The sequence below is a fragment of the Dysidea avara genome, chromosome 11 (assembly GCF_963678975.1).
Source record: "Dysidea avara chromosome 11, odDysAvar1.4, whole genome shotgun sequence".
Taxonomy (NCBI): domain Eukaryota; kingdom Metazoa; phylum Porifera; class Demospongiae; order Dictyoceratida; family Dysideidae; genus Dysidea; species Dysidea avara.
In genome coordinates this window covers 19219063-19236765 of record NC_089282.1, presented here as the reverse complement: position 1 = coordinate 19236765, position 17703 = coordinate 19219063, and the positions used below count along the sequence as shown (strand labels likewise).

The 17703-nt window shown below is 36.7% G+C and overlaps 1 protein-coding gene across 2 annotated transcripts in view; it reads right to left on the bottom strand.

The window, feature by feature from the left end:
- LOC136238516 (protein NLRC5-like) overlaps positions 1–7156 on the bottom strand; it is a 43838-nt gene extending 36682 nt beyond the window's left edge. For both annotated transcript variants that reach the window (XM_066029053.1, XM_066029054.1), the window contains exon 1: positions 7068–7156. In XM_066029053.1, coding sequence (XP_065885125.1) covers positions 7068–7122 — 55 coding nt within the window. In that variant the 5' untranslated portion in view covers positions 7123–7156. The remainder of the gene's footprint in view (positions 1–7067) is intronic.
- Positions 7157–17703: the final 10547 nt, after the last annotated feature.

Here is a 17703-nt window from a genome sequence, read left to right as displayed (position 1 = left end):
ACGAAGCTACCACTCTGCATGGACTAACCACTCTACAAGCAAGCTTATCTATCTAGGCCTTTAGTGAACTCCATACATTTTCCATAAACAATTCAATAGCACTGATTAAAACGTTTAACTCGCGAAACCAAAATTCTCCGTAATATCTCTAGGATACACCCCGTTCATCATAACTGAACTTACTACTGTAGCTGCTGACCTATAATCGAAAATTTTAGTTATGCATATACAATATATCCAGTGGCTGCACTCATATTGGCTTGGGTGATTGATTGCCCTGTACAGGCTATCAGCCTGATAAGTGTTACATATTAGCTGTAACACAGGGCATTTGGGCTTTGTTTGATATGTATGCCATCTGCCCTCAGGCCTGTGGCCCTCGGGCAGTTGGGCACACATATCAGGCAAAGCCCTCATGCCCATGTTACAACTATTACACGTACATACACACATGCACACATACACACATGTACACATACACACACACACACAGTTTTCAGAAAACAATTTCAGCAAACCAGACGAGAACCAAGCTGGCCTTCGACCGGCTGTGGGCACATGCCTGGTTTAAAAATTCCCATACTTAATTAATGGTGATTTAATTCCCAGCAATATGATACTTACGTATGCACTTATCAATGTCAAGCCCCACCTCTAACTCCAGGGGTCTTCAATACCAACTGAGGATGGGTAGTTGGAAAGGTGGACACAGACATAGATGCAGACATGGACATTTCAAAATACACTTTTACATTTATATAACAGTTGGTTTTTGTACCTAACAATGGTAGTCTTTGATTCCAAACACAGACATCGTATTTGAGTAGCGCTTATACATTTATAAGCGTATGTGCAGAGGAGAGGTTAGCATGCTGCAGAGCACACATATACCATATACTCCTGACTTGTGCACACATTCTAGAAATCACACTCACAGAGATTCAGCTGGCATGCCCCAACTTAGCCTCGTAAGTATATAGACCTGCATCAAACATGCCAGCATAATAGGCTAGAGTACTATGCTAGCATATTAGGTGATATTTAGCTTAATTCCTTGAAAATAAATCAATACTCCCTTATAGAGCAGTCAGTGGAAAATGCAAACTGACTTCAATAATGCACTCAATTGTACAATAGCTCCTTAGATTGATACTCCCTAATAGAACAGTCGTTTTGTAGTGAAACACTCTAATAGAACATCCACTGGTTAAAATTTCCAAGAAAATAATCAAGCATAATGGGAACACTGAACAGCATAATACATAGGAAATTCCTGAAAGCATTTTTGGCAAATTTTTTTTAGCAGATATAAGCACCTGTGCCTTATACTGAAAGATGTGAGCTCCTGGATCTGGCCTGCTAGTAAACTATACAATTACATAACTGCATTCGATTCCTAGAGCATGTGTACAATAGTATATATAATACTTGTAGTGTGCTCTGCACATGCACTTATAAAAGGATAAATGCTACTCGAAGATGATGTCTGTGTCTGGAAGTTAAGAGCACTGTACAGAACAACATTAGAGACGAAAAACAACTGTTGTATAAATGTAGAAGTGTATTTTGAAAATATTCGTGTCCGTGTCCACATCCATATCTGCCCATATCTGCCTTTTCCAGCTACCTACTGAGGATTTCACTTATATCTTTGGCTCCACCCCTGGGGATTTGACACCTTGATCCAAAATCATTTTATTTGTAAATTCCGATTCCCTATTGCAGAGCTTATGATAATGTCCAGACACTGGACAAAAACTGCAAAGATGTCTGTCCATATTGTCTGGTAACAATGTCCCATCAAAGCAATATAATATATCATATACCATATTATACAATACACCATATTCCTGATGCCTTCAGTCAAGCGTAGTGGAAAACTGGCTACAGCTACAGCCCTAATTCTTTCACAGAAACGTTTCTAGTTTGCTTAAGAAAAGCCTTTGGTATATTCATAAACATACAATGAGTGCGCTATTGTGTTACCTATTATCCTTCTTTACCATGGCCATCAGTCAAGGTTCTCCACTGATAGTGTTAATAGACTATAGTAGGGCTTCCATCTACAGGTGTACATTGTATCAAATACACATGGCATTGTACCAAACTATTTGATAACACGTGGCTCAGTCGTTTTTGAATTTGGCATATAGTAAAAAACTTTGGTGGTAAAAAAGTTTGGCAAAAACCCACTATTGTAAAAAAAACTTTGGCGAATGGTGAAATTTTTTGATAGAACGTAGCTACCATGTACTGCATACATGCAAGTGCAAGTGATTAAACAACTTGCCAGTTAAGGGGCGTGTCAGCCATTCCAATCGCGAGTCTTTATCCCTCTTAGTAAGGGATGGCAACTCATGATGGAAACAGCTGCCACGCCTCTTAATTGGCAAGTCTTAATCGCTTGCACGTAGCGATGTTGCATTCGAGTGGTAGCTATCATACAACTAGCAAAGTTGTTTGTGTTTCTAAACGTCAAGCTAAACGCATTTCTTTGCTGTAACCACACTATGTGTAGTTACATGAATGCCAAGCTAAACGCATTTCTTTGCTGTAACCACACTATGTGTAGTTACGTGAATCCAACTTACTATAGTTTAGCAATATAGTGGTGCACATGTGTTGACAGCTTGCATTAACTCCAAAACAATATTGTGACTGGTTTCCAGGATATTTAGTAGTCATGAGCTTGCAAGAAAAGTTCACAAACAAGTATAAGTAAAAATTAAGAATTATAAATTAGAGTAGGGACAGTGTATAGTACTGCAATAAAAAGCAAGGGCGGCAGAACAGGGGGGGGGTACGTGCTCCCCTAATAAAAAAGTAAGAGGGCAGTGCCCCCAATGCCATTACATAGAAACAGAAGGGTACTAATGTACAATGGCTTACTTATGCAGATACACAACTTACAGCTTAGCAAATCACATGATGTATCCAAACCACAATCGATTCCTATACTTTTACGTGCACAGTTGAAGCTCACATGAGGAATTGGTTTATATTATGTTCTGTAAAAAGATGTGACCAGTCAGCTGGGGTGCTGTTTCTAGAGATAAGTCATTGTTATAATGATGTATTGGAATAGAGTAACATATTTCATGAATTAAACTGGATGGAAACAGTAAGTGTACTGAGTACTCTAATTGGAGAGCAGTAACTGTTGTACGTGTAAATAGATCACTACTAACAATATACAGGAAGGTTTGTCAACATTTTATTTAATGGATGATCATCAGTAAGGTATTGCCTCGGATATTGCGGTTGATTGTAATGTAAATCACGTGACCTACCGATCATTGTCTTTTACATGAAAGGTTTCACAGTAGCTACAGGATTATAGTGGATGAAGTAAACAGTGATGTGCTATGTACAATATGTAGCAGTAGTCAATAGCTAGCATAAATAAGTTTGTACATGCACTATACTCAATAGTACACAATAGCTAGATAGGTGTGCATAACGCAATTTTTAGCCCATATGAAGATGGGCTCCAAAATGTATGCAGAATCAAACTGTTTGTAAGTTCTCCTGCTACTGGGAATTAAGCACTTGACCTTGAAAGGTGGTGGGCATCTGTCTTGGAATACCAGGTTGTGATTGTTTCAAGTACCCCCCCCAATTGTGGCCGCCCTTGAAAAAAGCAATGAAACAAGCTGGATCGGAGTAGTACGTATGTCCAAAAGAACAATAAGAAGTGAATATCCCTACTGTGCATTTTGAGTGTGGCACGGTAGGGATATTCACTTCTTATTGTTTTATTTGGACATTACGTATTACTCCGATCCAGCTTGTTTCAATGCTTTTTATTGCAGAACTATACACTGTCCCTACTCTAATTTAAAATTCCTAATTTTTCGTATACTTGTATATAGCACATTGCATTAGTTCACCGCCATCACATGTTAAATTATCGCGTTTTCAGTATATGTGATCGGATCTGCGAAAACCCGACATAATCATACATTTTTCAAATTCCTGTTTGTTAAATATTTATAATCTACTTAGCCAAGTGTACCCTCTGGCAAAGTTTCAGCCTCATATGCTAATAACTTTAAGAGTTACAGCCCTACAAAGTAGCAACAACAGAAAAATTGATTTGTACAGCAAGTATAGGGAAAATAAATTACAGGCGCCTACAAAAACGGTTGTAACTTATTAACGAATTGAGGTGTGGAGCTACACTTTTCACCAAACTATTTGCCATGAACAGGGGAATCAATTACTGGGTAAGTTTTTCCTTTACTCACCCTTCTTCACTGCATACAAAGGAAAAATTCTTGATGAAAAATCAATCACGTACGATCACTTCGACATGACGTAAACAAGTGCTCATAACTTCTGTATCCTTGGGTCTACTGCAACAAAACAAACATTTTCCGACTCTTCTTGAGCAGGTAAATAAGATGATATCCAGAGTTTTATTGTTAGTCCCTTCCTTTGCTAAGAAACAGGCGTTCAAAAAATTTACGGATTTTTTTCAATAATACGCAAATATTTCACTCATTGCATTCAATGCTTTATACTGTAAGTTTAGGCTTGCGTGATTGTGTCAGGTTTCGCAGATCCAGTCACATACACAGCAAAAATAGTGTTCCAATACTACATATTCTAACCTCATCTTTATTCAGTATTGGAACAACTAATATTAAAAACTCCTTATAACGAGACTAAACGAACCTCAAATATATAAATGACTCTAATGTTATTAACAATTGGGGGCTGTGGTCTGTTTTTGTTTGAGTCAAGGTAGAATATTTGGACTATTAGTTCCAACACCAAAACATAGACGGAATAAATACAGTCAGTATTTGTGTATGAATTATGCTGTGATATTTTCAGCAGTGGCATATGGTCTATTAATTTTTATGTAAATAGTACTAACACATATAGTACCTCACTTATTAGCCTAAAGGTACATGATTATATAATACAGACTAGCATACCACCAGTAAAGCAAGAAATATTTTGGTATTAAATATTTGCGCATTGCAAGTTTGTAAAATTAGAAATGATAGTGGAACAAATTTTCATGGTTTGGACAGACTTCTGGATCATTCCACACAACTTGTATGTGGGCTGTAAATACTTAGTGAATGAGATGCTCGTGAAATTCACGAAAATTTCTTGCTTTACGGGTTGTTCATAAACATGGCGGACATTACAGTTGTCAAGGAGATGAATACTTTATTGCCCCACCCTACCCGGGTGGAGCATGTTAATAATATGTGTAATAAACGAGTATATTCTATGCAATACAACTACAGTATACTAATGACAAAATAGCGATTTCAACCTCACAGCTTACTAGCAACGGTATGCCACACTCCATTCAGCATTTCAATGGCCACGCCCAAACACACTGTTGCTATCACAGCAAAAATAGTGTCCCAATACTACATATTCTACCCCATCTTTATTCAGTATTGGAACAACTATTTTAACAAACTCCCTATAACGAGACCAAACGAACCTCAAATCTATAAATGACTCTAATGTTATTCACTATTGGGGGCTGTGGTCTGTTTTTGTTTGAGCCAAGGTAGAATTTTTGGACTATTAGTTCCACATATCAAAACATATGTATGGGATTTGTCAAATCAAACATTTTCAGGTGGTCAACATTAAAAGTTTTCAAACACTGGGTTAAACCTTTAAAAATTAAGAATTATGCATTAAATAAATCTAATATCTGTTTAATATGTTTTTTGAAACCTCAACTTGGTAAAACAGACTGATCATAAAATCTCATCATTCCTTGTCATTTGTTGTCCAATACAAAATACACGTATTTTACACCACACACAAAAACACTAATTTACAACCTTTAACTCACAAAATTTCTACAGCACACCATACAATAAAAGAAAGCCCTTGAATTTCTCTATCCAATTCCGACCGTACAAATGGGAAAATGTCGCCATAGCGACAGTTATTTACTGCTGATGATGACATAATATGCGCTCCATACATTAACCTATTGGAAAATTTAATTATCTCGCCGGGAAAATCCCAATTTACAAGTTGTTATCCTCAACCAAATTCGTTAAATTTGGTATCATTCTACGCAGCGAAGAATGCTTAATAAGATTCCGACCATACTTAAACAGGTTAGTTTATAGAAATATGTTTAAAAACAGGTGTTTTACGGGCATTCTGAACACGTAAATTTCGCGGTACAAGGCTCCTTTTTAGCTTCCTCTTCATTACTACACAAAGAACTTACACATGAATCGAATCGCCTTTCATCAAGGAATCTGATAAACCAAACTTCGTGTCTGTCAACCAAAGTACGCGGAAGTTATGGCGCCTTGTTTAGAGGACGGTGTTATTTTATACGGAACGGCATTCGGAAATCCGGAATATCTTACACAAGTTTTGATATGAACACCTAAACATAGACAGAATAAATAGACACAATCCAAAACTACGTAATCGTCATAGCAACAGCTTTCCACCATTTTGAATGGGGCCAGTATCAATTATTACGATTGCGCTGATGATGAATAAAGCTCGAACTAGGGGGTATTGTCAAACAATTGGCCGTGGAAGTATTCAAGGTTGTAAATTGGTTAGGGGCAGGTGGTTATCAGGGTTGAACAAGGTGCAAAGCATCGACAGCCCAAATTACCTTGTTGGCCCACACAGGAAGCACTGCGAAACAAATAGATAGTATTTTAGTATCCATTACTGCGGTAAATTATTAGTGATAGCAACTGTAGCAGCGGCTGACCATCCTGTACAGGTAAACAAGGGAATTAGTGTCGTCAGCGCTTCGCGCCTTGTTAATCACCTGATAATCACCTGCTTTTAGCCAGAACAAAGAATTTACAGCATTGAAAGCTTTCATGGACTACTGTTTGACAATACCACTTAGTTCGAGCTTTCTTCATCGCTGAATTTCAATGCAGTGCAGTCAGTGATATTGAAATTGGCCCCATTCAAAATGGCGTCCGAAAAGTGGGCGTGGTTTTGGATAGAGTCTATACAGTCAGTATTTGTGTATGAATTATGCTGTGTATTTCGCTGCGTTATTGTCATACCATATGAGTAATAATGGTCTACGTTACCTGTTGCATTGATGAATTCTATCGTCCGAGTTCCATCCTTGTTTTTTGCTGCCATTGTTATCACGTCTCGTGAGATACATACACTCTGTTTTTAGCGTAGGGCTTATACATACAAATTTTTGAGAGACATAATTTTCGCGTTTGCTTGGCTGTCCAAAATTTTTATTTTATTTTATGAAAATAACAGTAATTAAGGTAATAGGCCATTGGCCTCTCGTTATGTCCATATGTCCAATTTGTTCTTAAAGTCATTAACTGATTGGGAATTAAATTAAATCATCACATCACAAAGTAAAGAATTCCATTGGTTAAATATACAATCAGTAAAAAACTTTGATCTTACAGGGAGTTTGGATCAAAGTTTGAAATTATGTCCTCTTGTAAAATTGATTGATGACAGGGTAAACAATTTTGTAGAATCTATGGTGTTGCTTTAAAATCTTAAAAAGTCTCAATCAAGTCTCCGCGCTCTCATCTACAGTATAGTGAATAAATATTTAGATTCTGGATGCATTCTTGGTAAGGTAGATTTGCTAATTTATATATATAGGTATCAGTTTTGTAGCATGGTGCTGAATTTTCTGTAACATATCTATATCCTTAGCATAATATGGACTCCAAGCCTGAATCAAGTACACAATATATGATTGAATGTATGTTTCATAAAGGATTCTATTTAATATAGCTACTTAAAATGATCTTTTGATAGTAGCAAGACTTTGCATTGCTTTAGCATATGCCGTCTAAATCTAAGTAACCAAACATTCACCCACTTTAGTATATAGATCTAGAGAATTCAAGTCAACCTGTAGCCATTGAGAATCTGCAATGTCTTTAACTGCAGTGTATATCTTAGTGTCATCAGCAAACATGCTAATGTTACATTCTACTTGCTCTGGTATGTCATACAGTAGAAATAACACAGGGCCCATAACTGAGCCCTGAGGAACCCAACTAGACACTGTCAAGGTTTGAGAACCATTTAAAGCTACCTGCTGTGAATGTTCACTGAGGAAATCTTTAATTCACTATAACGATTTTCCTTTAATACCACACACATCTATTTTTTTAAATTAATCTACAGTGAGGCACAGTGTCAAATACTAATCTTTCTGAAAGTCTAAAAGGATTATATCTGTTCCAATGCCATTATCTAGTAATGAGGTTAAGTCATTTAAGGCTGTCAATAAATTTGTCAAACACGATCTCCCCTTGGTAAAGCCATGTTGGTGTTGAGAAATTAATCTGTATTGTGTAAGAAATTCTGTTATACTTGATGACACGAAAGATTCAAGAATCTTACAAACTTGTGAGGTGAGACTAACAGGACGATAACTGTTAGGATCATACCAAAACCCATTTTTGAATATTGGTGTAACAAGTACTTGTTTCCAATCTAAAGGGAATTGTCCACACTTCAATGAGAGATTGTAAATGGTTTGCATAGACCATAATGACCCTCTTTAAACTCCATGCATGATTCCACCAGGACCCATAGCTTTCAAGGGCAGCCCCAGGAATTTTGGCGACTGGTTTCCAAACTTTTGCTATAAGCAAATTTAAATCTAGGGGGCTATGGGGGCAAGATTTTCCAGAAAATAGTGTAATTTAAATTGAATCTGCTAGAATATTGACAATTTAAATATATAATTATGTTAAGTATAATGTAGGCTGCTTAACTGTGCTTGCTTCTGGTACAGTATTAGGTGCAGACTAAAGAGTTAAGGGGCAGATCAAATTTGATATTTGAAGCATACAACAGACATGGATGCTGTTCTGAGGGTCTTGGGGCATGCCCCCAAGGAAAATTATTAGATTTTAACACTCTGTTATAAGATTTTGGACTATATTTTACTGTGGTGGCACTGGTAAATAAAGTAACTAGCTAGCTACTTACAGTTCTTAAGAGAAATACAAATGTGGCTGCTCTATTAGAGTTGTTGACCGCTCTATTAGAGTATTTCAATCTAAACTTTTGTACCATTGCAAATCACTGTAAAATATAATTTTAATTACCTGAATACACTTGACCAGTTCTGGAAACCTGCAGAAATCCCCCTAGATCCGCCCCTGGCTTTGCTAGTATTAAACTGTGATAGTTTTTGTAGGAGATTATCTTCTGCAATAAAAAGGAGTTTATTTCATTATGAGACTTTGAAGTATTACTTACATCTTCGTTACACTATTAAAAAATTGAGGTAACACTTCAGTCAATTTAGCATGACTATTTGTCCTAGTACTATCTGGTTTAAAAAGATAACCAACATGGTCCTTGATTATTTTCTGGCTCCTTAAGTAACTATAGAAACAGCGTGGTTTTGTCTTAATATTGGCAATAAGTTGACTCTCATAATTTAATCTTGCTTGGAGTATAAGATCTTTTGCTTTGTTTCTACAAGCCTGTAAAAGTTATAGTCTGCTTGTGATGTAGTGATCTTATACCTCTGAAAAGCTCTTTGTTTTCTGTTTACTGCTGTTTTCACTTGTTTAGACCACGTGCACCATGACACTTTGTTTGGGTTGGATTTTTTAATGACCTGTGGAATAAATAGTTCAAGAGCCGTAAATATATGCTGTTTTAATTCATTCGCAAAAATTAACATTCCCCATAGATATGGGCCTCTGTATGCATGTGGAACACTAAAAGTCATGTAATGGAACATTCAGCTGCCAAATAGAACAGTCACCATCCATCTACAAATAAATCGCTCTAGCAATTCAGACCATTACAAGTCACCCTGTAGGGAGATCATCTTGAAACCAATTCACCTTGTGGAGAATTCAGCCAAAAGCAAACCACCTTGTACAGAGTTTAGCTACAAGCAATTAAGTTACCCTGTAGAGAGCTCAGCTAGAAACAAGTCACCCTGTAGAGAGATCAGCTAAAAGCAAATCACTTTAGCTAGAATCAACTCACCCAGTAGAGAGATCAGCTGCAAACAAGTAGGGAATAATTGGCATGTAATAAATAAATGTATTATATAGTTTATATATTTACTGATAAAATCAGAAATAGTTAAAGTATTAAAAATTTTTCTTCAAGAGTTCATACTATTCGTAAGGTGGAGAATTTCTAACTTGAATGCATTCACCAAACACCCTGCATAAAGTAACAGCTCAGCCTTATTTCAGACCAAAGGCTTTACCTTCATCAACACTAATCAACACCAATCAACAGTTTTCTATCCCCCAGTAAAGGTGTTGATTTGATGAAAGGTAAACTTTGGTGAACTTTATGCAGGGTGTTTGTACAGGCCATACTGAGAGTTAGACACTCTCCCCCATACAAATATTATGAACTCTTGTTTTCTTTTTCCTGTGGCAAAGAAAAAAAGATAGGTTTAAAAAGCCACAAAGACGGCCAATACAAATACAAAAAGAAGTGACATCTAATCCAAAACAGCCAAGCTGTAAAAATAAAGAGTGCGGCCCTCAAAAAGGCTATGGTGAAAAAAGATGTGAAATCCAAGGTGGCAGCCAAGAAATGGCTGTGATGGTAGGTTAATGGTAACAATGTTAATAACGACAATTCATGGTGCTAAAATCAAGCGGTACCAAATTTACCTGTATTATTGTCATTATTAAAATTTTTACCATTAACCTACCATCACAGCCATTTCTTGGCTGACACCTTGGATTTCACATCATAGATTTTTTAGGGCCTTACTCTTTTTTTACAGCTTGGCTGTTTTGGATTAGATTATCAAAGAGTATCTTTGGTTTGGCTTTAATTTGTTAATCTTTCTGCAAACATAATTTTAGAAAATACAACAGATTTAGTAGCATAAGCTTACTTCATGTTATAATAAAACCACAACGTAACACAAAAATTTATCACAAAAGTTTTTACCCATACAGTGTAGTCCTACTAAATTATCTAATAACAACCATACTTTACAAGTAACACTCTGATTTTCGCAAAGTCAGGTAATGCAGCATGGAGTTTCACACTGTATTATGCAGTTACATTGTGTACATAGCTGTTTATTTAAAGTTCACAATTTCATGTGGGTAGAACTCCTAAAAGTTTTGGAGCAAATTTTTTGCAGCACTTTCTTCTGCCTCTTCTCTACTGTTACTGTAATCTCCTTTGACATAGCCAAAGTGTAATGGAACTATGATAACAGATGAAATATATTTTCCTCTAAATTTCTCAGTGCAGTATAGAGGAATTAGACTCCCAGAAGGAAAAAATTTCAAATACTTGTACTTATTCTTGAATTGTAAATCACATTGATCTATTAATTTCTCCTTGTAAACACCTGAAAGGTAAAACAACATGAAAAACTGAATATAAAGGTAAATTATAATGGTGGCTACAGGCATTTGATGAATTCCAATACTAATACATTGTGAACAAATGTCTACATAGCGATGACAAATGAGTGGATTATACATCACTGATTCATACAACTCGTGTTTTTGTATGGATCAGTGACAGTGGTAATAGTTTTATGACCCTAAAGAAATTCATACTGTATAGTACAAAAGACAAACACTGCAGCTGCTCAGTATTTATAGCAACATTATGCCATGCACATACACTTAGCCTCCTAGGACCCTTCAATGTTGTTTCACAATTGGATCTACCATTTGCAGAAATGCTTGAAACCTAGCAAAGCAGTAACAGTAGTTTTAAGAGCTAAAAATCAGTTCATTGACTATCATAGATGCTAATATACTTGTAGGTGACTTAAACAGAATTTAAGTAACTAGAGCACAAAAAGTAATTCAAGTTATTTAATAGCTAAGTAACCCCTTTAGTGATACACTTCTGCTAATTGCTTCAGCTAAAAGTGGTCAAATCCTTTCCTAAAAGGGCAATGGAACCCTTGGAAAGATCCATGCACCCTTGCAAAGCTAGGCTATGTCTACTTAAACAACACTGTTCACCTAACAACTGATCTGGAGGGTTTTATTTATAGTTATAACTGATGTTGTATTATAGTTAAGGTGGCCGGGAACAGTTTCCATATGGTTTTACCACGAAATTTACAGGGCCTAAAACAAGCAAGCTGTTACCATGAAGCACCTTGTACTAACAGAAATCTATAAAGCATTTTGTTCTCTACCGTTTACAACAAACACAAACTCACTGGGATGCGTGTAGTGCAAGTTACACATTTATCCCTTGAACTCTTCCTTCGCACTTAGCACTATGGGGTTGAATTTTCTGTTAGACACTATTTACATGCCTGATTGTCTACCATTACACGGAGCTACTTTTTCTATCAGGTCTTTAGTTCAAGCATTAATTCTACCCATGTCACACAAAGATTTGAAACAGGATTTTTTTTTTTTAATTTGCCACTGCCAGGTGGAAGTGAGTATTAAAAATTGGCTTCTGTACAATTGCAGATTATTTACTACTGCTTGTCCATCCAAACTCCAACAGTCATATTCTGTAAAACTGGCAACTAGTTCATTTTTGTGTCAAGGTCTGTAAAAGCTAATAGCGTGTCGTGATCTCGTTAAATGCTGTGATGATCTGTGCTTAGTATATGCAACATAATTATATGCATTTGCAAATGACAGGAACTGGCTGTGACATAATTGTAAGTCAAAAGTTGCAACTAAGCTGTATCTTTGATTGCTATAGAATAGTTACTTGACTGTTCTATTAGAATAGCTTTGATACATGTCAATACAGCAATAATAAAGCTACAGAGTAAGATGCTACTAAGCTAATTTTAAAAACAGGATACTGTCAAAATGACACAAACCTACACAGATTCACCACTATATATAAATAATTATGTAGATCACTGTAGCCAAACTTGGCTGCCATATTTCTTGATTTCACAACTTTTCAACCCAGGTATTTTGAAGGCTGCATTGTGACCCTTTTTCAGATTTGCTGTTTTGCATGGAAATAAATTTACTGTGTAAACATTACTTTTCATCTTCCATTGATCCAGTTTAAACCATTGGATTTACACGGGTGGATTGTTATTGTTATTAAAGCTTTACAGTGACCAGCATTGAAGGTCTGACAGCAACATGTGCTGCAGTCTCTGGATTACCTAACTTAGCAAACTGGAACTGGAAACCTAAGAACAGTACTTGGACTTTTATAAATGAAAGATCTACATAAAATGTAATTAATAGTACAGTTTCATAGATCTACCAATGGAAATTCTATATTATTGTTCTATGTGGGCTGTACTTTAAAAAGGTAGTAATCAAGTGAGTTAACCAACTGGCAGCAGTGGCTCAGTCAGTGTTTATCCTAAGGCTGTTAGGGGGGAACTTTCCCCCCCCTAAATCTCAGACTCATCCCCTATAGTTGTAAGTGGCTAGTGCACTAAAGCATGTTACTAAATCTAAATGGCACACAAAACTTGTCAAAAATGCTCTCAGATTTAATTTCTCCTATATAGGCAGTGTTGGGCAAGTTACTTTGTACAAGTAACTAGTTACATATTACATATTACTTGTAACTGAACTATTTAGTTACAGTTACATATTACTCATAAAATAAAGTAACTATAATAATATTACATATTATATTACTTTGTGTCCACGTCCACAGCCTTAAGCTGTCATGTGTGAAACTACCACTTTATCATGTGACATGATTGCATTGTTGGACAATGTGCAAATCTTGGTTATAAGTAAGAAGCTGGTGAATAAGCTTCATTCAGTAGGCTTCGTTACTTCATTGTGGCTTGGCATTACTCAGAGAATAACTAACGAGATTAGTAACTTCGTTACTTGTAGTAATAATATTACGTAATATTAGACTCGTTACAGTAACTATGTTACTTAGGTAACGCATTACATTTGTAAGTAAAGTAACTTGAGTTATACTACCCGTTTTTATAGCGTATTTCATTATATTACTTAGTTACCACAAAAAGTAATAATATTATGTAACGCGTTACTTATGTAGTACTTTACACCCAACACTGTATATAGGGTACATATACAACTAACACAAATTCCTGCATCATTGGATATTCAGTATCTGAGAGCCCAAGTTTACTCAGCTTCTTGGCTTTTTTTTCTAAATAGTATGCTTAATTCTCAAAAATGTCCTTAAATTTAATCTCATGAAGTGTAATTTTGTAAAAATTTCTAAGCAGGTTTGTTTTCTTCAAAATGGCATGTACAGCCAACAAGATTTAATCTCAGAAAGCCTGATTTTTTAAAATTTCCATAATCGTGAAAATACCCTTGGCTAATGTTTCAATTTCAAATAGCCTAAGTTTCTTGGAAAACATCCATGCATGCACCCATGCAGGTCCTTTAGTTTGCTTTATTGTACTTTGGGTGAAAAAATCAAAGTGAAAAGTGTACTTTTATTTCCATGCTGTACACCTGACTGCACACTTCAAAGCTGGCAGGGTGCTGTATTTGTTTCAACTGTGCTGTACTTTCCCAAGTGTGCTGTATTTTCTCTTCGATCCCAATACAGCACTGTTGAAACAGTAAACAAGTTGACCAAAGTATGACCAATTATCACATTCCTTTTACCAAAGCACTGCAATGTTATGAAGCCATTCAACAAATATGACGTATCATAAACACATAGAACAATGCCATGACCTAAACACAAGTGGGCGAATTACCCTGAAAGCCATTTTTAGCGAATGCATTTAGTGAAGGAACAGAGCACATGGCATTATCAACACTTCAAAATGACTCCTGTCCACATTGTAAAGCCAGGTGGAACACAATAAGTTAGTTCGCTTCCAGTTTCCTTCGTGGTAATGTTCCCAGCTCCACACCATGGCTTCTATAAATGTACTCCTGCACCCGCTAAACACGATAGCAAGCATCTCTATAACAAAGTCACAGACTTACTTACTCATGGGCAATAAGCCAGGCCCCAACCGAGAAAGAAGCAGTTGGCCACTTACTGTCGCTCTCGGCAGCTCAAATCAATTAAAGCTACATAGCTAGCTAAGCTACATAGCTAGCTAGCTAGCTTCATCACGCTAGCGCAGTATAAATGAGTATGAACAATGCCTTGAATAGTTAATCACTGCAATACACACGCGGTCTCGAGTTTACGCGGATAGGCACTCACCTCCTGCTACTTGGCATCACCCCCACTCTTCGCAGCCACTACTTTAGTACAATAAACCAGTTAAAGCACTGCCATTGCCCATGCAATATGGAAAAAATAGTACTCGGGCATGGTCTCGAACCTAATACAGCACGAGGCTTCGCCTCGTGCTGTATTAGTCTCTCGCCCATGCCCTCGTGCTATTTTTTCCATATTGCACTTGCCAGTGCAGTGTGCACGTGGTGTCCTATATAGATATTACATAATTGTCATCATTACTACATTCATGCATCAAGCTCTACTAACCATAGGATCCGGCTTCACCTAATTACAAAAAATCTAAATCAACACTCATGACACAGCCTTAATAAATGACTAACCAGTTTCACAACTATTTCAATGTTATACATTGTTGTGAACTTGGACAAATTTATATAGTTTATGTACCACTCTGCGTGGGCAGTGCAAAGGCACTGCCAGTGCCATAATTTGTATATTGCATTGCTGCAGACCGCAGCGAGTGCATTATAACTTATAACGCACTGGTTGTGGTTTTGTAGACCACAACGAGTGCATTATACGTAAGTTATAATGCACCGACCGCAGTGCAATATACAGATATGCGCAACAATTTATAAATTGTTAGTAACAAATATGCTATACAAAATTCTAACTAGCTTAACTACCATATATAGATATTGCACTGGCTGCGGTTTTGTGCAGCATAGCACAAGTACCGGTGGCGAAGACCACTACGACACCTCACCTAATAGGTGGAAAGACACTTCACAGATCACTCAAATTCTTTTATAGCCTGACATGTAAAGGTCAATTGTGGGCCATAACGTCACCAATACGTATAATGTTTACAAGCAGCCAATGGCGATCGAAAAAGCCAACACGGGTGGCCACAACTCTAGTCTACATATATATAAATGTACTTATACACCTTACTAGTCTGGTGCCATCTTAGCCCAGATTAAACTGTAGTCCACTTCGACAATGACTCAATAAAACAAATATATTCTAAATAATACTAACCTTTACGATCGATTGTGTTAACCAGTTTTGTCATGCCACCAGATTCGAGTTTAGCCAGTGTGAATAGTAAGAATTAGACTAGTATCGTTTTGTAGTTAGGTTTTGTTTACTTAAACCGTCTATTTAGCTGCTTTTTTTTGCTCGAGAGAATCACTATGGCAATTAGTCTGGCGCTTAGTCTATATGGCGATTGAGTGATCACACTGGCATGCTGAGCACTACATGATGAGAGTCGAACAGCGAATGCAGGTTAGTGATATAACCCATAGCGTACTAGCTTTCAATATCTCAGGTGGCTGCAGGAGGAACGTCATCGCAACGTCCAGCTTGGTTACCCACAATCGATGTTAGAAACCTGGCCTTTATAAGTGTTACAGCTGTCTTGTGAGACCCTCCCCACCTATTAGGTGAATGGTACTAACAGTTATATAACGTGCACTCGTGCTCTGCCTGTATAAACGCACTTGCCTTCGGGCCTAACGGCCCTCAGGCTCATGCGTTTATATCAGGCAGAGCACTCGTGGCCGTTGTATAACTATATAATGTAGACTGTCACCTGGTCACCCCCAATTCTTGATTCCCCCCCAAAGGAGAAATCCTAGAGTAAACACTGGGCTCAGTTGTGATGAGTTTTGGTGTTAAGTTTGACTCAAGTTCGTTCAATGGTTTAAACCCTGTACAACTTCTTTTCTACAGCACTTCATTTATCCCATTGTGACTGTTCTGCTTAGTCTCACTATAATTTATATACATTTTATTTAGTTTCTAGACCCGTAGCTGTTACTCCAATTCTTTAAACCACTGCTATCTACAATGGAGGCTATCCTACGTATGTATACACCAATTTCCAAGTAACCCCATAAGTGGTTAACCCTGTAGCCATAACAAAATAAACTGTTTAATGTGAATTTTTATCCGAGTTACATGCAAATTTAGTACAAAAATGCAGTGCAATTGCAGTGCAATTTAGTCCGTTTTTCACCTTTCTACTCTATCTGCATCAAATATCAAAGGTAATTTAATTACATAGCTGCAAAAGTTTTGTAACTGCAATACTGTAATAGATCAAAAGCAGTTTGTGTCTATTTGATTATATCAAGGCACACAGTAGTGTGTCATGTGGCTAGGTAGGAGTCTACTATGCTTTTTGAGCTTCCAATTGTTCTTTCTGGAAATTATTTTTTTATTCTCAAAATTATTCCTGAAATTTGTGCTAAACATAATATACATTTTAGTGAGTATTTTTATATAAGTGACTGTTATATTAGAATTATGAAGTCAACTGCTTTATTAGAGTGACTGCTCTATTAGAGTATTTTGATCTTTCAACTGTTTTATGCTTGCACTGTTTCTGTGGCGTTTCCAGAAGATTTTTCTATTACATTACTACCAAAACGTATAATTTTGCACCAATTATTTCTAGAACTCATCCAATTATTCCGGAATATTCCCAAATTCTTTCCACTACCTATTATTCTCAAGTGGCATAATAGATGCGTCCCTACATGTGGCCAATACATGGCACTCCACACTGTGTGTATATTAACAGGTAGAAAGGAAAGGCAATTTCAAGCATGCGTATGC